Raw genomic sequence first — 21,174 nt, 5'->3', positions numbered from 1 at the left:
GAAAGACCAATTAAATTAGAATCCTGGGGGTGGAGAAAGCATCTATAATTTTTAAAAGCTTCTTACATGACTCTAATCGGCAGCCAAGGGTGGAAATCACTGATTTGGTACACCTCACTTGACTTAGAGCTGAAAAAACTAAGACCCAAAAGAATAAAATTACTATTTGCCTAAAGTGAAAGTGTTAGTTCATCAGTCGTGTACGACTCTCTGCGACCCCATGGACTGTAGCTCACCAGGCTCCTTGTCCATGGAATTCTCTAGGCAAGAATACTGCAGTGGGTAGCCATTCCCTTCTCCATGGGATCCTTCCCAATTCATGGATTGAACTCAGGTCTCCTATACTGCAAGCAGATTCTTTACCATTTGAGACACCAGGGAAGCCCATTTGCCTAAGGTTAAGAACAATCAGTAGAATTTATGGTGTTATAGCTTGGGTCTTCTGACTCTCTGTCTGGTGTGTTTTTCACTAAAAGACTAGTAACAATAAAAAGTAAGCTAGAAATATTAGATTTATCAGTGAACCTGCTTATCTACTTTATCCAATTATAAGCTTCCCAAGAGAAAGGATAGGGTGTTGCCCATTTTTGCGACAATGCCATGCCCAGCACAACACCTCACATACAATCTGTCTGCAATGTATATCAAGTTAAACTGGTAATCAAGTAAGTCATAGGAACAAAGACTCCCCAAAACAAATTCAGTATTTCTTTTTGAGTTAAAAAACAGAAGGTTCAATGACACTACAGATATAATACAGTTCTAGAGAAATATTATTAAAGTCTTGTTATAGGCCAAACCAGGATTGTAGCTTGAGATTCACAATAACAACGTTCTAACTTTTGTTTATTTTGTCCTTATTTCATACTACGAAGGGAATGAAGAGTCAGTTGCTGGGTGAACTGTAACATTCAGAAAGGCCGAACTGCAGGGGCTTCTGGGGCTTGAGGACTTAGGAAGACATGTTCTGAATAATCTAGGAAGTCTGTCTTTTCAAAAATATGTAAGAGATATGAATGCTCTGGAGACTGTACTCTAGAAAATGGTCATGTCTTTTACCCTAAATGTCACCAAAGGAAACTAGGCAAAAACCCCAAGACTTAGCGATCAAGAATGAAATGCCCACCAACAGTGTTTCTGTGATTGGAGTACTAACTTTTCCCTTTCACCTCTCCATTTTTAAATCACTATGCTTGGAAAAGCCACAGCTTCAGGAATCTTTATTTTTAATGTGCTGATTAATTTATACCAGCTCCATTCTAAAAGATTCAGTTCAGTTGAGTTGCTCAGTCGTGTCTGACTTTTTGTGACCCCATGAATCGCAGCATGCCAGGCCTCCCTATCCATCACCAACTCCCAGAGTTCACTCAAACTCATGTCCAACGAGTCGGTGATGCCATCCAACCATCTCATCCTCTGTCGTCCCCTTCTCCTTCTGCCCCGAATCCCTCCCAGCATCAGAGTCTTTTCCAATGAGTCAACTCTTCGCATGAGGTGGCCAAAGTACTGGAGTTTCAGCTTCAGTATCAGTCCTTCCAATGAACACCCAGGACTGATCTCCTTTAGGATGGACTGGTTGGATCTCCTTGCAGTCCAAGGGACTCTCAAGAGTCTTCTCCAACACCACAGTTCAAAAGCATCAATTCTTCAGCACTCAGCTTTCTTCACAGTCCAATTCTCACATCTATACATGACCACTGGAAAAACCACAGCCTTGACTAGGCAGACCTTTGTTGGCAAAGTAATGTCTCTGCTTTTGAATATGCTGTCTAGGTTGGTCATAACTTTCCTTCCAAGGAGTAAGCGTGTTTTAATTTCATGGCTGCAGTCACCATCTGCAGTGATTTTGGAGCCCCAAAATATAGTCTGACACTGTTTCCCCATCTATTTCCCATGAAGTGATGGGACCGGATGCCATGATCTTTGTTTTCTGAATGTTGAGTTTTAAGCCAACTTTTTCATTCTCCTCTTTCACTTTCATCAAGAGGCTTTTTAGTTCCTCTTCACCTTCTGCCATAAGGGTGGTGTCATCTGCATATCTGAGGTTATTGAGATCTCTCCCGGCAATCTTGATTCTAGCCTGTGCTTCTTCCAGCCCAGTGTTTCTCATGATGTACTCTGCATATAAGTTAAATAAGCAGGGTGACAATATACAGCCTTGATGTACGCCTTTTCCTATTTGCAACCAGTCTGTTGTTCCATGTCCAGTTCTAACTGTTGCTTCCTGACCTGCATATAGGTTTCTCAAGAGGCAGGTCAGGTGGTCTGGTATTCCCATCTCTCTCAGAATTTTCCAGTTTATTGTGATCCACACAGTCAAAGGCTTTGGTATAGTCAATAAAGCAGAAATAGATGTTTTTCTGGAACTCTCTTGCTTTTTCCATGATCCAGCAGATGTTGGCAATTTGATCTCTGATTCTTCTACCTTCTCTAAAACCAGCTTGAACATCTGGAAGTTCACAGTTCACATATTGCTGAAGCCTGGCTTGGAGAATTTTGAGCATTACTTTACTAGCATGTGAGATGAGTGCAATTGTGCAGTAGTTTGAGCATTCTTTGGCATTGCCTTTCTTTGGGACTGGAATGAAAACTGACCTTTTCCAGTCCTGTGGCCACTGCTGAGTTTTCCAAATTTGCTGGCATATTGAGTGCAGCACTTTCACATCATCATCTTTCAGGATTTGAAACAGCTCAACTGGAATTCCATCACCTCCACTAGCTTTGTTCAGTTATGCTTTCTAAGGCCCACTTGACTTCACATTCCAGGATGTCTGGCTCTAAGTGAGTGATGACACCATCGTGATTATCTGGGTCGTGAAGATCTTTTTTGTACAGTTCTTCTGTGTATTCTTGCCACCTCTTCTCAATATCTTCTGCTTCTGTTAGGTCCATACCATTTCTGTCGTTTATCGAGCCCATCTTTGCATGAAATGTTCCCTTGGTATCTCTAATTTTCTTGAAGAGATCTCTAGTCTTTCCCATTCTGTTATCTGAGGGCAAATAAATTTAAAAGCTATTTCTTGTACTATTCTCTGCTGTACTGTAATGGAACATGTAATGGTACAGACACCATCTTGCCTATACTGAGAATAAGCTGCAAATACCAGCAAACCACTCACCTTATTTACAAGGGTATATAAGGCTTTGTCTTCTGCACCATATTTCAGACACTGCCTAATCCAGGTGTGGATAGTCCAGTCTCTCAGGTACCAGCAGTTGGGGCTGTGTCGAAATCTAAATAAAACACAAGAAGAGAAAAAACTGGTTTTAACTCTTAGATGTCAATGCCAAAATCCATCTTCCATCAGCAGGTCCCCCTCTGAGGAGTTTACATATGATCATAAAAGTCAGGAAGGCCAACAGCTAATAAAATTGAGGATAAAACTCATTAACATCTGAAATGGGAAAGAGAAGGCAAAATAACAGTAATAAAAATATTATAAAAATTTTACTCCTTATTTATATTCCCTAATTCAACATCTTGTTTTAATATGAGATTTACGAAAAATGATTTCAGGAATATGCTATACTAGAAGACAGATATGGAAGTTCATTGGAAAAGGAAATGGCAACCCACTCGAGTATTCTTGCCTGGAGAATCCCATGGACTGAGGAGCCTGGCTGGCTGTGGTCAGTCCGTGGGGTCACAGACAGTCCGACACAACTGTGTGACTGAATAACAACAATGGAAGCTCATACTTCAGAGGTTTAAAACAGATGAAGCAAAAAATGAAAACTAGAACAGCACAGCAATTTTAGAGGAAAATCAGTTACACTGCTATTTCTTGAGGCAGTTAGGAGAGATTGGGACACTCTTCAGTGAATTGAAAGAAAAAAAAAGAATTAAAGAAATGAGCAAAATTTAGCATTCAGGCCCTCCAGGATCCACGATCATTCTGACTTTCCCACAGCTCCATTCCAGCACTTCAGTCTACCTCCTCTTGCTTCCTGCTGCTCCCCACATGGTTTTTAAAGGCCTAAGCTGTGCAAGCTGAGGTGTATATAGTACCAGTATTCCCACAAAGGAATGGAACTTGGAAGGGAATTCAAATGCTAGTCTTGCCATGAGCTGGCACACACTGGCTGGAGCAGCTTTTGCTTGCTCCTGGGGTCTGTGCCACGAGGCTGAGTGACAGGCGAGGAGAGGGGCGACGGGCATGAGGAGGCCACAAAAAGGGCTGTGCTGTCCTCCAGCTGCTTATCTGTTTTGACCTGGACGGTTCCTCGAACATCATCTCATGTCAGCTCAAGCCTGCGCCTTTTCTTTGAACCTTCAGGCAGTGGAAGCAGGTCAATCTCTGGACCCCACAAAACTAAAAAAGTCAGTTTGTCTTCTTATTATAGAAACAAAAGGCAAGACAGAAACTTAAAGTGAAAGAATGTTGTGCCATATTTGAGAGTTGGGGCTACAGGCTAATACTGGGGGTTTGCAGAGGCCAGTTATTCAATCTGCCACCTGCTATTTCCTGCCATCTGGTATTGGGATAGTTTCCTGCTGACTAGGTTTTCTGCCAAAGTAAAAGCTGAGAGAAAGAGAGCAAGTGAGAAGTAGTACTTAATTTAGGCTGTTTATTAGTGATCTATTGAGAGAATTGACAAAAATAAGATTTGAAGATATGTTTTAGATTTAGTCATGCAGCCCTGTCTAGTCTTTTGAATGCTTTACATTTGGCTGGAAAAAGTTTTTCTCACTTGATCTTTCCTTACAGAATTAACCCCTTTAAAAGCAGAAAGATAGAAATATGTCAAATTATGTTTAAGATGAGAGTGACCTGGCCAGAGAAAGGCCATTGTATAAGTGCCCTAGATATGGTCTAATGAGATCCTCTGCATAGAAATGAAAACATATCTTTTAGTATTTCATGCTTTCCCCTCACATTTTAAAATCCATAGCTGAGCTAATTGAGCTTCCTTCCTTGTTACTCTGAAAAATCTGAGATTTTAAGTGTAACAACCAATTAAAAGCTAATTTTATTATTATTATAATTGTTAAAGTCAAGTGAAATACCAGCTGTATTGCCTAAAAGATGCTGATGATTCCTTGGTAGCCCGAAGACTTCCTGGACAGCGACCAGCGGGGTGGGGGTGACTGCCTTGCTCAACACTGATTCCTTGGTGCCTGACACATTTTGTGGCCCATGATAGGTTTTCAACAAATCATAAGAGCTTTAATCAACACTGATCATTATGCTAACTTCTATGGTTATTTTAGAATTATAAATTCCCTGTTTGGGCATTTATAATCTCATTACAAAAATAATGCCTTAGGAAGCATCACTATGAACAAAGCTAGTGGAGGTGATGGAATCCCAGTTGAGCTATTTCAAATCCTAAAAGATGATGCTGTGAAAGTGCTGCACTCAATAAGCCAGCAAATTTGGAAAACTCAGCAGTGGCCACAGGACTAGATAAGGTCAGTTTTTACTCCAATCCCAAAGAAAGGCAATGCCAAAGAATGTTCAAACTACTGCACAATTGCACTCATCTCACACAGTAGCAAAATAATCCTCAAAATTCTCCAAGCTAGGCTTCAACAGTACCTGAACTGAAAACTTCCAGATGTTGAAGCTGGATTTAGAAAAATCAGAGGAACCAGAGATCAAACTGCCAACATCCATTGGATCACAGAAAAAGCAAGAGAATTCCAGAAAAACATCTACTTCTGCTTTATTGACGACATTAAAGCCTTTGACTGTGTGGATCACAACAAATTATGGAAAATTCTTTAAGAGATGGGAATACTAGACCACCTTAATCACCTCCTGGAAAAACAATATGCAGGTCAGGAAGCAACGGTTAGAACTGGACATGGAACCACAGACTGGTTCCAAATCGGGAAAGGAGTACGTCAAGGCTGTATATTGTCACCTTGCTTATTTAACTTATATACAGAGTACATCATGCGAAATGCAGGCTGGATGAAGCACAAGCTGCAATCAAGATTGTCGGGAGAAATATCAATAAGCTCAGATATGCAGATGACACCACCCTTAAGGCAGAAAGTGAAGAAGAACTAAAAAGCCTCTTGATGGTGAAAGAAGAGAGTGAAAAAGCTGGCTTAAAACTCAACATTCAGAAAAAACTAAGATCATGGCATCCGGTCCCATCACTCCATGGCAGATAGATGGGGAAACAATGGAAACAGTGACAGGCTTTATTTTCTTGGGCTCCACAATCACCACAGACACTTGCTCCTTGGAAGAAAAGCTATGACAAAACTGCAGAGCGTATTAAAAAGCAGAGACATTACTTTGCCAACAAAGGGCTGTCTAGTCAAAGCTATGGTTTTTCCAGGAGTTATGTATGGATGTGAGTTGGACCATAAAGAAGGCTATGACCTGATGAATGGATGCTTTTGAACTGTGGTGTTGGAGAAGAGTCTTCAGAGTCCCTTGGACTGCAAGGAGATCAAGTCAGTCAATCCTAAAGGACTCAACCCTGAATAGTCAATGGAAGGACTGATGCTGAAGCTCTGATACTTTGAAGTATGCGAAGAGCTGACTCATTAGAAAAGGCCCTGATGCTGAGAAAGATTGAGGGCAGAAGGAGAAGGGGACGAGAGAGGATGAGATGGTTGGAGGCCATCACTGTCTCAATGGACATGGGCTTGAGTGGACTTGGGAGTTGGTGATGGACAGGGAGGCCTGGTGTGCTGTGGTTCATGGGGTCACAAAGAGTCGGACTGAGCGACTGAACAACAGCAACAAAAATAACATACTGGGCTGGCAAAAGAAAGTTTGTTCAGGTTTTTCTGTACCATCTTTCACATTAATCCAAATGAACTTTTTGGCCAACCCCATATAAACCAGTTTAACAATAATACAAGGGGTGGGGACATGATGAATGCTAAAGATAGAAAGGGTGCTGATAGATGTTACAGATGTTTTTGATAACAGTGGTTGCTACGTTTAGTCTATTTTTCCTTCAAAAACAAAAAATTGTCAATTACCTCCTTTACCCACGACTGTTTAAATCTCATTTAAATCTAATCTTCTGCTCTAGGTTGTCTCCAGTTCAGTTCAGTTGCTCAGTCGTGTCTGACTCTTTGCGACCCCATGAATCACAGCACACCAGGCCTCCCTGTCCATCACCAGCTCCTGGAGTTCACTCAGATTCACGTCCATCGAGTCAGTGATGCCATCCAGCCATCTCATCCTCTCTCGTCCCCTTCTCCTCCTGCCCCCAATCCCTCCCAGCATCAAAGTCTTTTCTAATGAGTCAACTTTTTGCATGAGGTGGCCAAAGTACTGGAGTTTCAGCTTTAGCATCATTCCTTCCAAAGAAATCCCAGGGTTGATCTCCTTCAGAATGGACTAGTTGGATCTCCTTGCAGTCCAAGGGACTCTCAAGAGTCTTCTCCAACACCTCAGTTCAAAAGCATCAATTCTTCGGCGCTCAGCCTTCTTCACAGTCCAACTCTCACATCCATACATGACTACTGGAAAAACCATAGCCTTGACTAGACGGACCTTAGTCGGCAAAGTAATGTCTCTGCTTTTGAATATGCTATCTAGGTTGATCATAGCTTTCCTTCCAAGGAGTAAGCGTGTTTTAATTTCATGGCTGCAGTCACCATCTGCAGTGATTTTGGAGCCCCCCAAAATAAAGTCTGATACTGTTTCCACATATATTTCCCATGAAGTGATGGCACTGGATGCCATGATTAAGTGACCACTAAAGTTATTTCTTTTCTTTCTGATGGACTTTAAAATAAGAGCACCGTGACCATACCTAAACAAACACCCTTTTCTTTTATTCACGATCAGCAGACTATTTTCAGGCTTTGAAAGAGTACCAAAGATTGACACAATCTACCTACAGACCTTCAAAGCTGAGATGAAAATTTGTGTACAGCCTTTCGCTAACCTTCTGAGGCTAACTTTTAACACATGGAGAAACAGAGAAGTCTTCTCAAATCTTTTGTCACACTTTACTTCTTAGAAGTCTAAAGGGAAAGTTACTCAAGACCTCACATAACTAATATTGGAAGATATGTCAACAGGCTCACATGGGTCTTCACTAAGCTAACTCCCTTTCCCATCCTAGAGCAGGGCTACTTGGTGTGATCTCTGTTCTGTGAGACCTAATAATCCAGACACAGCTGTGACCAGGGCATTTTCAACTAAGTGACAACATGAAATCAATTTAGGAGTTAGAAGCAAACACGTATTAGGCACACACATATTATGACATACGCTGCTCAAAGTGCAATTCCTACATTTCCTAGCCAGGCAACAAGTAAACTCCTTTTTAAGTCCTCATCAGCATTGAAAAAAAAAAAAAAAAGCACACAACTTATCCAACCATCTAGAATACAAACCACTCAAGAGCACTGAGATGGGTCCAACTTTGGATGGTGAGTTTAAGAATTCTGTCAGTGACTCTTTAAGCAGTTCAGACAGAAACACTCAGGCTCTTTTCAGACCTGCCAGCGGTAATACGATAGCCAGGTAAGTCTCTGGAATGGGTACTCGCCTGGAACGACTGCAAACTGCCAGGCCAGCATGCTCCCTTTCAGCCAAGGGAAAGGCAAAGAGACAAGAACACAACTAACACATTGATTTTCCAAATTGCCTGCAAACAGACTGGCTTTTGTTCTTGCCTGGTGGGACCACCAGCCTGGCAGATTACAGGCAGCCACTGTAGGAGTCCCCTCTGTGCCCCATGCCATCAGCTGTTTGCTCACCTCGACAGAAGCTTTATTATTGTCCACGCCAGCAGGCTGCCAAGCTAGGCAAACCGTGTGAGTGTGGAAAAGATAAACAGATGCAACCCAAATAACCCCAACAAGGCTTGTGCTCACAAACACAAGAGACCTTCTGAGCTTTCCAGTTATAAAACAGAAGCAAACTCGACAATTCTATGGATGTAAGTATTTTCTTGGAAGCAAGAAGGGACACAAAGAAGGAGAAGGAGAGTATGAAGCATGCTCTCAAGCTCTGGCTCTATTAGTTCCCAAAGCTGGTATCCCATGGCTGAAGAGACATCTGTCCACAGTGCTAAGTGGAGTCTCCAGGTGAAGCCAGAACTTGCCCAGGCCAGTCAAACAGCAGGTACTGAGAAGCTTTCTGTCCTCAAAAATCAAGCAACATTCTGGACTTTTCCGGGCATCTGCCATCACTACATTGCATTCAAGACTGATGTCACCAGGAAGGAAGGAGAGCAGAGTCACATTGCATGCATGACATGGGGCAAAAGTCTTTGCTACCCTTTGAGATACCTTAGAAGGGGAGAGCAGTTCTGTAAGTGAAGTTGAGAGTGAAGAGAAACACACCAGACACTTATTATGATTTACATAGGAGGGACTTCACTTTGTGTACAAGTCACACCGGATTTCCTATGTGTAACCAATTTCATTAAAAAAAAAAAAAAATGCCATCGACTTCCTTCTATGGGTTCAACTGAAGGTTACTGTTGTAGGCCTAAGTGGTGATACGCCTCAGCTCCTTCAGTATCACAGATAAAAGCGCTCCTGGCTGAGCAGGACTAATGCACAGATGCCAGAGCCTGGAGCTCAGGGGCCCCACCATTCAGCTGCAGTGCTGGCTCTTCCATATGAATGAGCAAGCTTTCCACAACATTTATCTGATTATGAGAGCCACCATCCTTAAACATACATATGCAGCTTTCCCTCCTCCCGAGTGAATTCTGTATCCTGTGGCAACAGGCTTTACAGATGGAGACCTCAGCCCCTGAGCTGGGTAGACATGGAGATTTGAGGGGGGTGGGGGGCAGTGGGGGGGCTGGCATAAAAGGAGAACAGGAAGAACCCCAGGAAGAAAACACAGCTGGTTCCAGGGCTTGCAGTGTGGACTGGAAATCTTATCAATGACACAAAGTGTGTAACTATTAAAAGGTTTTGAGTGCTTCCCTGAACTAGAACCAACGAGCAAGAGAGTGTTCTGTGACTATTCAAACCAGAATCTGATTCAATCATGGCCATCCACTTTCTAATTCTACTAGGATAATTACTTTTTTTTGCATCCTGATGGAAATCCTGCTTTCATCAATTATCAGTTGGCCTCAACTACCACAAATAAAACAAGTTTTGATGCAATAGTTTTCTAATGACTATTATATCTTTGTCAAATGTTTGCAAGGTTAATAGAGGAGTCCAATATAGGAACTGATAATAGAGACGTCCATATTCTAGATTAAAACTACTTTCTTGCTTGAGATCCCAGATTCCTACTTTCATAGGGGAACTTCAGGCAATTTTAACTTTCAAAAAATGTCCTGACTGTGCATGAAGTGATGCATCAAGAGCAAGAATCTCCTCCAAAACGTTCCCCTGGCAAATGTTGAATCAGTTGGGACTTGTACATTTTCAATGAATTTATTATCTACCTCTGAGGCAGATAAAAATGCCTTTTAAAAAAAGTTTTAACACTTTTTTTCTTTTTTAAGAAACAGGTTTATAGAGCTATAACATACAAACAGTAAAATTCACACTTTTCAGTGTATTTGTGACTTTTGACAAATGCATCCAGTTGCATAAACACCACCACGGTCACATTGTTAAGAACAGTTTTATTACCCTGAAAAATTCTTAATGCCTCGCTTAGAGTCAGCTTCTTTGGGGTTTGCTGGCTAATTTAGGCAAATTTTATATAGATACTTCCTAAAGAGTTATTAATTTCTGACCCTAGAGTTATTAATTTTATGAGGAAAAGCAATCCCCCGTTAGTCTGTAATTTACATTCTGCCAATTTCCAAAACAGAATTTGAAAAAATTAAAACTCAGTGTACAAGTAGTTTCCTCTGAGTCCTATACACAGCCATTAGACATCTGACATTCCTGTTTGCCATTCTAAAAAGTAAGTGGATTTTTGGTAGAGACTAACACAAGCATAGAATTTTACAAATGTGGAGTGCTAAATAAATCCAGCACAATAACACTTTTTTAAAGTGAAGATGGATAACAGAAGGACTTGTTAGGTATCAAAGTCGAAGTCTAAATTTGTCAGACCCAGAGCTTAAAAACAAGGTCACCTGTATTTCACCCAATAATAATGAAATAACACTTCACACTGAGAAACTACTCTAGGAGAAATACTCTATTTTCCACATCCATGCAAGGACAAATAGGACCTCCATCCCCAAATGACTCTGTCTTCTCTCTGATCTGGCTGTTGTTTAGCCAGATTGACATCACCCTATATAAAAGACCTATTTTTCATTCACCACGTCAATATTTAGCAAGTAGCTACACTGTACCGCATGATTTGTACTTTATCCCTGCTGGTCCACCCGGTTTCCTCTAATTTCAAACAGTCTTAAGGATGACAGCTCTTCCTTTCTGATGTGCTTAGTTGCTCAGTCTGACGCTTTGCAACTCCACGGACTGCAGCCTGCCAGGCTCCTCTGTCCATGGGGATTCTCCAGGCAAGAATACTGGAGAGGGTTGCCATACTTTCCTCCAGGAGATCTTCCCAACCCAGGTCTCCCACACTGCAGGCAGATTCTTTACTGACTGGGCCACCAGAGAAGCCCTTTCAGATACAGAAAGAGAAAACCTATAGCCTGACTATGCTTTGCTGTTCTTTCTCTCATGGTTTACAAAGCACAGGAGCCAATCAGATGAAGCCAACTGCTCTTTGTCTGACGCCTACTGTTTTTATCAGCCTCTAAAAGGTGATGAATATGGATAACAGGTGAGGATTATTTGCAGGGAGAACTGGAAAAGAAAAAAGTATTCACAGTGATTGCTGATGTGCTCTCCCGGCGAAGGTCCTAAAACCATTCAATGTCCGTCTTTGTGGCCAACAACTGACCTGTCAGTGAAACTGCATCCAGAAGTGTCTGGTGGGGCTTCTCCAGCCACTTGCAAGCTGGACACACAGATTAGCTTCATGCCTGAGCCGGTGGAGTGCAAGGTGAAGCTAAAGGCAGAGGGCCTTTCTCTCAGAACAGCAGGAAGCTGAAAAAATTGGATTTTGGATCCAGTCCTATTTATGAAAACACACAGAGTTGTGGGAACTGGCTTGAGTTGGACAGAGATATGGCAAGTATTTTTGGTTTTCAGTAGGAAATCTATGAGCCAGTTTTAAAAAGATGTCAACATTTCCTGATGTCTTCTAAAGTTCTGGCTAGGAACTTCAGACAGAACTTCTGCAAAATAGTGAATAATAAGATCACTAAAGACAGGAAAATCACATATATTAATTAACCAGGGGTAAGCTGTATATCTGAAGAGTTCTGAGGGAGGGGGAGGTGCAGAAGCAAAAGGAGGAAAACAAACAAAATATGGAATTTAGATTTTCTGGAATATTTTAGGCTTAGTGAAGGTGTCAGGATTAAGTCTGCCACCAAAGAAATGAGCAGGCAGAGAGGCCTGGCCCAGGGGATGGTGCACACCAGCGTAAAAGCAGAGAAGAGTTAAGCTGATGTTGAGCAGATTTACACATCTTTTTGTGTGTGGGATTATGGATCTCTTTTGGGATATTTCTGATGGAAAAGAAGCTCAGCACTAACCAGGGTATCTCAAGAATCATATATATATATATATATATATATATATTTTTTTTTTTTTTTTTAAATAAAGAAAAGCATCTCAGTGTTTTAAACATTTTGATTCTCTAACACATGGAAAAGTTAAATCTCAAAAGATTCCGTTTATAGGAAAAGGTAAGGCTGGATTTCCTTCCAGCTATACAACTCAAGTTCATAGCTAGTTTCTATTTCTGTAGCTCTACTGATTTCAATATTAAACCTTTAAGCAAAGGCAGAGGACAAGTTTTCTCTTTTCGTGTGTTCGACAACAGTAGGCGTTTGATGATTTAGCAATAGTGACTAGGCCTCTAGGACTATATAACTACCAATAATGTATGTTGAAACTTATGAGTAATATTTACATTTGAAACAATAATCCACCTCTGGTTTTGAAGTATTATCCTGCCTACAAACAGATAAAGCCAGGAGGAAATACTGCCTTTTTATTCAAGGCAGGAGGAGTTCAGAGATGGCAGAGAAGTGGAGTAAAATGTGGTCATTCTGGAAAGCCACCTACCCCTCACTTCTGCCCCCTGCCGTCTCCTTGCAATAAGTTCAGGGAACAGACAAGCTGATGGGAGACTGAAACCAAAAACAGGACAGAGAGAGAGAAAAAAAGAGAAAGAGAGACAGTGTGTGTGAGTGTGAGTTTAATTGCTAAGTTGTGTCCGACTCTACGACCCTGTGGACTGTAGCCCGCCAGGCTCCTCTGACCATGGGATTTCCCGGGCAAGAATTCGAGAATGGATTGCCATTTCTTTCCTTATGGGATCTTCCTGACCCAGAGATCGAACCCATGTCTCCTGTATGGCAGATGGATTCTTTACCACTGAGCCAACGGGGAAGCCCAAAACAGGAGTTCAGTTCAGTTCAGTTCAGTCGCTCAGTCGTGTCCGACTCTTTGCGACCCCATGAATCGCAGCACGCCAGGCCTGCCTGTCCATCACCAGCTCCTGGAGTTCACTCAGACTCACGTCCATCGAGTCAGTGATGCCATCCAGCCATCTCATCCTCTCTCGTCCCCTTCTCCTCCTGCCCCCAATCCCTCCCAGCATCAGTCTTTTCCAATGAGTCAACTCTTCCCATGAGGCGGCCAAAGTACTGGAGCTTCAGCTTCAGCATCATTCCTTCCAAAGAAATCCCAGGGCTGATCTCCTTCAGAATGGACTGGTTGGATCTCCTTGCAGTCCAAGGGACTCTCAAGAGTCTTCTCCAACACCTCAGTTCAAAAGCACCAATTCATCGGCGCTCAGCTTTCTTCACACTCCGACTCTCACATCCATACATGACTACTGGAAAAACCATAGCCTTGACTAGACGGACCTTTGTTGGCAAAGTAATGTCTCTGCTTTTGAATATGCTATCTAGGTTGGTTATAACTTTCCTTCCAAGGAGTAAGCGTGTTTTAATTTCATGGCTGCAGTCACCATCTGCAGTGATTTTGGAGCCCCCAAAAATAAAACAGGAGTACACAGACTCAAAGACCTTCCCAACACACACACACACGTTCTAAATAAAAATCTTAGACTCCTCTCAAGATTGGAAGAGACTCTGAAAGCCATCTAGGCCAAGTAAATTGGGGATGGAGAAGGAAGGAAAGTTCATATAGAATTAGAGAATCTAGGGACCTTAATAACCCCTGTTCACTGAATTATTTATTGAGAAGTCACTACTTATCAAGTCCTGTACTGAGTAATGTGAATCTAGTCTAATTTCTCTACTTTACAGATGAGGAATCTCAGTGTCCAATGGGATGAAATGATTTTCCCAAGATAAGCCAGATAACAGTTTTATAAACTAGGCTGTTTACTTACTATTCCACCACTGCCTTTCAATTCTTTTATTTGTAAGACATCTTTCAGAAACATCTCTACAGTGTGACAAAGGTCTCTAACCTACTGAAAAAATAAAATATTTAGGCTCTGAAACAGTTCTGGAACTGCCCTGAACCAGCTGTCTAACTTTGTAATGTCACTCAATCCTTGGGGTTTCAGTTCTTACGACTGTAAGATGAAGAGACAGGATTATCTGGATCATGCATGAAGTCACATGTCTGCAGGGGCTAGTCAGTTATTATCAATATGAGTCCATGAAGAGTCATGTAAGACAACAGGTATAAAACTGATTGTATTATTATCAAGCAAAGTAGCCTCCTAGTTGTACTGTTTTTGAAAACTGTATGAGCCAAGCAAAATACATTGGAACTCAACTAGGCCAGACCCCTGAAACTCCTTCCAGCTCTCACGTTGAGTGACTGCAGAATATGCCTAATCCACTTCCTAAAACGTCATACTGTATTTACACATCTCTATTAACTGGAGAAATAGCCCTGATACAAAGAAGTGAACAGAGACTCAAAGATACAAGCTCCCACTCAGCCCACACCTGACTCTACTCCACTAGCCTCGCTCCCCTGCCAGGCGAGTGTCACTTCGCTCAGCGCTGGCAGTGTACAGACTATTACGGGGACTGCAGACCTTGCAAACTGGCATCTAAGCTTTCAAGATGAAAGGATACAATCACTAAATTAAAGTCAAGGTCCTTAAAAGTAGATTTTAACTGGAGATCACTTTTTGAAGGATAATAAAAATTTCGCATTGAAATTTTTTTACTCAAGGATTTTTTTTACTCAAACTAATACTTCATTGTTTTCAATTTATATTTAAGAGTCAGCCATTCAAAGTAACTTTTCTATAAATCACAAATCGTTTTTGTATGTTGCTACTTCCTTTTACTCCTTAAATTATTGCTAAGCATCATAAACATACAAATAGTTCACCGCCATAACTTATTTTTGGTTTCAAACCCCTGTTAAGTGGCAATTCTTAGAGCAGATATAGTTTTTGTCTTCAAAAAAGGGGGAGTGATTTGGGAGTGGTTTACAGGGATATTAAGAAATTATTTGCCAGTTTCTGGAAACATAAAAGAACACAATCACTTTTTGCAGCATAAAAAAAAAAAAAAAAGAAAGAAATTTGAAAACAGAGGTTTAGATTTGTTAGTCCAACTGTTTTCTGGAAGCCTTAATCTGCCAATTACTAAAACACCTTTATTTATATATGAATGGAAGAGAATAAAAGTGTCCCTTCTTTCTTGTGCTGCCAAACAATAAAAATCAGAATAACTGCATTTAATAAGCATCTCCTTTACTTAGCTCAGGCTAGCACTCCCATACGTAGAACCAAACTTTTAAATAATGGAACATTTGAAATTGTACAAACACAAGAAACTTCTTAGTATATAAGAATGACCAAATGCAGTAAGATAACAATCATAAGAATGATTTCCAATTTTGAACAGGGAGAAGCTAATTTCTTGATAAAACTCCAAAAACAAACCATCCATACAACCACCATACTGCAGTTAAACAAAAGCTCTGATGCTGGCCCACAAGGAGGGAATTAACAATTTGAACAACATCTTTTATTGCCTGAGAAAATTTTTTAAAATGACTCAAAGTGCCAGGAGAGCTGTCTCAATCCAACTGCAGACAGCTTTTCAAAGTCCCTCTGCTTCTCTAAGGATGAGTCATGAGAGGAGAGCGCATCTTGGCAAAGATACAGTCTTTCCTCTGGTTCCACTCACTCCCCCTCTTATTAAAAAAAAAAAAGCTTTGATGGATAACAGTTAAATAGATTCCAGACAGGCTTAACTGGAGAAGTCTGAACACCAGGGAGGCAAAATATCATCGCAGAAGTCTCCATTGTTTGCCACTGTGAGCCACAGACTCGGGGAAGCATCTCCCGCATCCTAAAAAGGGCTGGGTCCATTGATCTTGTGCCAGACCGTGGCTGCTGTGCTTTGTGGGACAGGAGAGGGAAACACCCTCTGAAAATACCTTTGCTTCCTAGCTTCCTAAATGCCATCAGCTCATCTGCTGAGCAGTTACAGTGAGCTGGCGGGGGCGGGAGCCTGTTGTTTGCGAGTGCACATCGAGTGCAAATGCACCTGCAGCAGCTGTAGGTGGTCCACGGGGACATGGCTGCGACAGTGCGTGCAGCCTTCAGTGGCCAGGCGCAGTTTTCCTTTCACTGACTTTAGGCAAAAAAGCAAGGGAGCTAGTTAAAAAGAAAAAAAAAATTTTAAAGGAGAATAAGTAAGGAAAAACTGAGTGTTAAACTAGGGAGAATAGTTTCGCTACTACACCTATATAGAATCACTTATTCCAACAGAATAGGGCATGTGGTGAGGGCAAAAATGCTCTCTTCTGCATCTGATCATTCACCAGCCTACAAAGAATCAGGATGCTCAGCTGGGCACTGAGTGACAAAGATAAGCAAAGAGACTTCTTGCCTTCAGAGAGGCTAGACTGGGATCACCAAAACCAAGCATCTTGTGAGCATCTAAAACAAGCATCGGAAGGCAATTTATAAGCATCATACTGGAATCCCTCATTTACATAACAACGATTATTTCATAACACATGGTACTCAATTTTCTGAAAATCGCCTCTCAATAGAAAAGTAAATTCAATGTTTCTCTCCTCTTCCCAATAGTCTTTTTTGTTTTTTTTGGATATATTTTAAAAATAAACATTACAGATATAAAGTTATACCTTCCTCCTTCCACTTTCCAGAGGAGGAAAGTTGGTGGACATCATTTTAAGGCATGCTTTTATACCTTTATTAACTAGAGGTGTGCCCTGTGCTGAGTACTATAGGGTGCATATGCCTTTTAACTCTGTATTCAAGGGTCTGTCTGATAGAGAACTCAGCCAAACCATAGTAGTATGTGTGGTATTCTGGGAGCAAAAGGGTAGGGACAGAAACAATAAAAATTTCTGTTATCGGGGATGTGAGAGAGGCTCAGATACCACTTTACTGTGGAAACTAATCACCAACGTCACCAGGAAAATGCCTGACAAGGTAGGTGACTGCTCTCTGTATTTGACTGGAGCCCAGTCCTGACTCACTAAGAGTCAGTTTTGTCATCTGTAAAATAGAGGTGATAATGCCTTTATCACTGGTTTACTATGAAAATCAAAGGATAATTGGATTAAGTACGTTGACAACTTTTAATCCTTTTTGGAACCAAGCAGAGTAAAAATATGCTCACAAGCAAGAATTATTTTTGTCATAGTCTACTTGATATAACAGGTTGTGCTCAAAATCCTTCAGGCTAGGCTTCAGCAGTATGTAAACCAAAAACTTCCAGTTGTACAAGCTGGATTTAGAGCAGCAGAACCAGAGATCAAAATCCCAACATTTGTTAGATCATAGAAATATTAAGGGAATTCCAGAAAAACATCTATTTCTGCTTCACTGACTACGCTAAAGCCTTTGACTGTGTGGATCACAACAAACTGTGGAAAATTCTTCAAGAGTTGAGAATACCAGACCACCTGACCTGTCTCCTGAGAAACTGGCAAAGAAACTGGTAAAGAAGTAACAGTTAGAATCTTGCATGCAACAACCAGTCAGCTGTTCCCAGTCGCAACTGGGAAAGAAGCACAACAAGGTTATATATTGTCACCCTGCTTATTTAACTTATATGCAGAATACATCTTACAAAATGCTAGGCTGGATCAATCACAAGCTGGAATCAAGACTGCTGGGAGAAATAACAACCTCGGATAGGCAGATGATACCACTCTAATGGTACAGAGTGAAGAAGAACTAAAGAGCTTCTTGATGAGGCTCAAAGAGAAGAGTGAAAAAGCTGGCTTAAAATTCAACATTCAAAAAACTAAGTTCACAGCCTCCAGTCCCATCACGTCATGGCAAATAGATGAAAAAATGTTGGAGTAGTGACAGATTTTATTTTCTTGGGCTCCAAAATCATTGTGGATAGTTGACTGCAGTCATGTAATTAAAAGATGCTTGCTCCTTGGAAGAAAAGCTATGACAAACCTAGACAGCATATTAAAAAGCAGAGGCATTACTTTGTCCACAAAGGTCTATACAGTTAAAGTTACAGTTTTTCCAGCAGTCATGTATGGATGTGAGAGTTGGACCATAAAAAAGGCTGAGCGCCAAAGAATTGGTGCTTTCTAATTGTAGTGCTGGAGAAAACTTGAGAATTCTGTGGACTGCAAGGAGATCAAACCAGTCAATCCTAAAGGAAATCAGTCCTGAATATTCACTGGAAGGACTGTTGCTGAAGCTGAAGCTCCAATACTCTGGCCAGCTGGTGTGAAAAACTGACTCATTGGAAAAGATCTTGATGCTGGGAAAGACTGAAGGCAGGAGAAGAAGGGAACAGAGGACGAGATGGTTGGAGGGCATCACCGACTCAATGGACATGAAATTGAGCAAGCTCTGAGAGAGAGCGAAGGACAGGGAAGCCTGGCGTGCTGCAGCCTATAGGGTTGCAGAGTCCGACATGACTTAGCAACTGACAATAAGCGCTTGATACTGGACTTGATGGCATTCTGTCCAGTGCTTCTTACTCATGCCTTAAATGTGGCCTTCCTGATACAGAATGGCCCTTGGTAGCAGTGAAGTAGTGAAGAGACAAGATTAGGCAGCATTCAGTCCCCATTCCTGTGTTATAACCCCAGGAAACAAACTCTAAAACTTCAGGATTCTAATTTGCAAAACATGAATAAAAGTTGTACCCACTTCAGGTGAAACAACGCCTGCCTGAAATGAGGACTGAAGAGACAAGGCCTATGAACTGCTTAGTGCAATGGCTGCAACAGCGTTTCCAGACAGCCTGGACAGGGTGACCGACAGCAGGTCCACGCTGAGCGCCACTGATTTAAACAGGAGCTCTCAGGAGCAGTTCCCTCCACACAGGACGCAACCTGCACAGCGCTGGGCACGTGTGAGGCAAATACTCGACTGCTGCTAGCCAACAGGGATGGAACAGAGGAGGAAGGGCTGTCTCGGTGAGAGAGGGAAGGGTCCCTGACCCCTTGCTTCTCTAGACACGGTCTCAGAGGAGGAGCTGAAAGGTGAACTGGGGGGAGAACAGAGAGGCTTTTCCAACCCCAAAGGCTCAAAGCCAACCAGAACAGGGTGTGCCGCTCAGTCCAATGACTAGTAGCAGCGTATCTGATGTTAATTATGACAGAAAAATGTCGAGGAAGAAAGAAGGGAGTCCAGGGTGACCTAATGAGGAGTTAGTTTAGCTAATTAGAGCTCTCCGGACCTTGGACGGGTTTTCATGAGCTTGGCAACGCAGGGTTACAGCACAATAGAGTTCCTGCTTAGAGTCCTCTGTCCATTCAGCGCCCAGCAGCCTGTGGCTGGCGTCAACAACTGAGCAGCACAGACACCTACTGAAGATACACGGAAACACGCAGAGGTGCAGACCTGTGCATGGGGTAGAATCTCAGGGGGAGCAAGCAGTATTTACACAGGACATGACACCCATCTACATCTAGGAAGTAGAAAGGGGCCACACGGCGATGCATCTGCCACTGAGCAACTGCCTAACCCGAAACCTCGGCCCACAACCCCGCCCCCAAGCAGCCACGGGCCCCCTTTTGGTCCTCCTACAGGGTAAGACTGAAAGCTCCCATCCTGGCCCCAACCCAGCGGCAACACCAGTCCTTTCCAACAAGCTGACAGCAGACACACGACAATCAAGGGTCACTGAGTTAGTGGAATATCTGGAAAAAGCAAATACACAATAGTTTCTCTCACACTGGAAAAGAAAGAAATTGTGCATACAACTAGCTACTGCAACTGTGTTTCAGAATCCTGTGTTAAGCTCAAAAATTAGAAAGGTGGGGCAAGCTGCCGTTATAGCAACCACAGAATTCTACCATTTCTAGGACTTTCCCATAATCCCATACAGCCTTAGGAAAAGTCGGATTTGTTAGCAGTATCTATGCTATATACTTACTATACTAACTTTATTTCTAGGAATGAATGCTTATAAAAGGCTACAACATACTAAAGCACTTGGTTTTTTGAGTATTCAGTTTTTGTTTTTAATTGAGCCACACTGAAGAGACACTTCCTTTTCCTGGATCAGTTTGTGCAAAATCTTTAACTGAGATGGACAATGAGAAGATGATAATGAACAACAGTGTTATTCATTAAAAAGTACTGAACACTTAGCATGTTCTAGGCATTATCCTAAGTACTTTATACACTTTTTCCTTTCTGCAGAGTAGGAACTTGGAACTACGAGGATAAATATCTTGCCTAAGAGCGTGTAAGGAACCCAACACAGGTGGTTTTTCCTATAGTGTCTGAAACAGACTGCTGGTTGTTGCTAAGCATCAGATGTAGCCAGCTTTGCATTTAGAGCCTACTTAAAAAAAGGAAGTGTCACTCTGAGCACTAAATTTTAACTTGGCACAGCAGAAATGCAGGAATGAGGAAAACAGGTTCTTACCTTCCAATCTCATGTTTTTGGGAGGGTACCCTGGCAGCATTATTTTCTTGAGCCCCCGCCCCCACCCCCGCCAAGGAACGCATAGGTCTTTTCCCTTACATTGGTCAGTTCTCTCAGAGGACTCTCCCAGTCTCCTCTCTGAGAGGCAAAATAAGCCTTGTATCCTCAAGTCCAGAGTCTTTCTGCCTCAACTCTCCAGAAAGAAAATCAATCTTTCGCTAGGCACTGAGAGAAACAATCTGGGCATTTCACTGCTTCTTAGGAAAACGTCTAGCCAACCCAGCTGTCTTGGTTCTGGCCACATCTCTTCTTTAGAAGTACCTGCTGCTCTTTATTTGTGAGCCTTTCTAGCGTCCTCTGGTACACACTGCCTTGCTTTGGATTTCTTCTCCA

At 41.9% G+C, this 21,174-nt stretch overlaps 1 protein-coding gene across 1 annotated transcript in view; it reads right to left on the bottom strand.

Annotated features, from left to right (window-relative positions):
- The window catches only part of MRPS27 (mitochondrial ribosomal protein S27), a 102,483-nt gene that overhangs the window by 19,466 nt on the left and 61,843 nt on the right, over positions 1 to 21,174 (bottom strand). Inside the window, exon 5 of the mRNA XM_069556203.1 lies at positions 3,120 to 3,234. Within this exon, the coding sequence (XP_069412304.1) occupies positions 3,120 to 3,234 (115 nt within the window). The remainder of the gene's footprint in view (positions 1 to 3,119; positions 3,235 to 21,174) is intronic.

The sequence above is a fragment of the Ovis canadensis genome, chromosome 16 (genome assembly GCF_042477335.2).
Source record: "Ovis canadensis isolate MfBH-ARS-UI-01 breed Bighorn chromosome 16, ARS-UI_OviCan_v2, whole genome shotgun sequence".
Classification (NCBI taxonomy): domain Eukaryota; kingdom Metazoa; phylum Chordata; class Mammalia; order Artiodactyla; family Bovidae; genus Ovis; species Ovis canadensis.
Note: the sequence above shows the minus strand (reverse complement) of the source record. Positions and strands in the feature narration are given on the sequence as shown.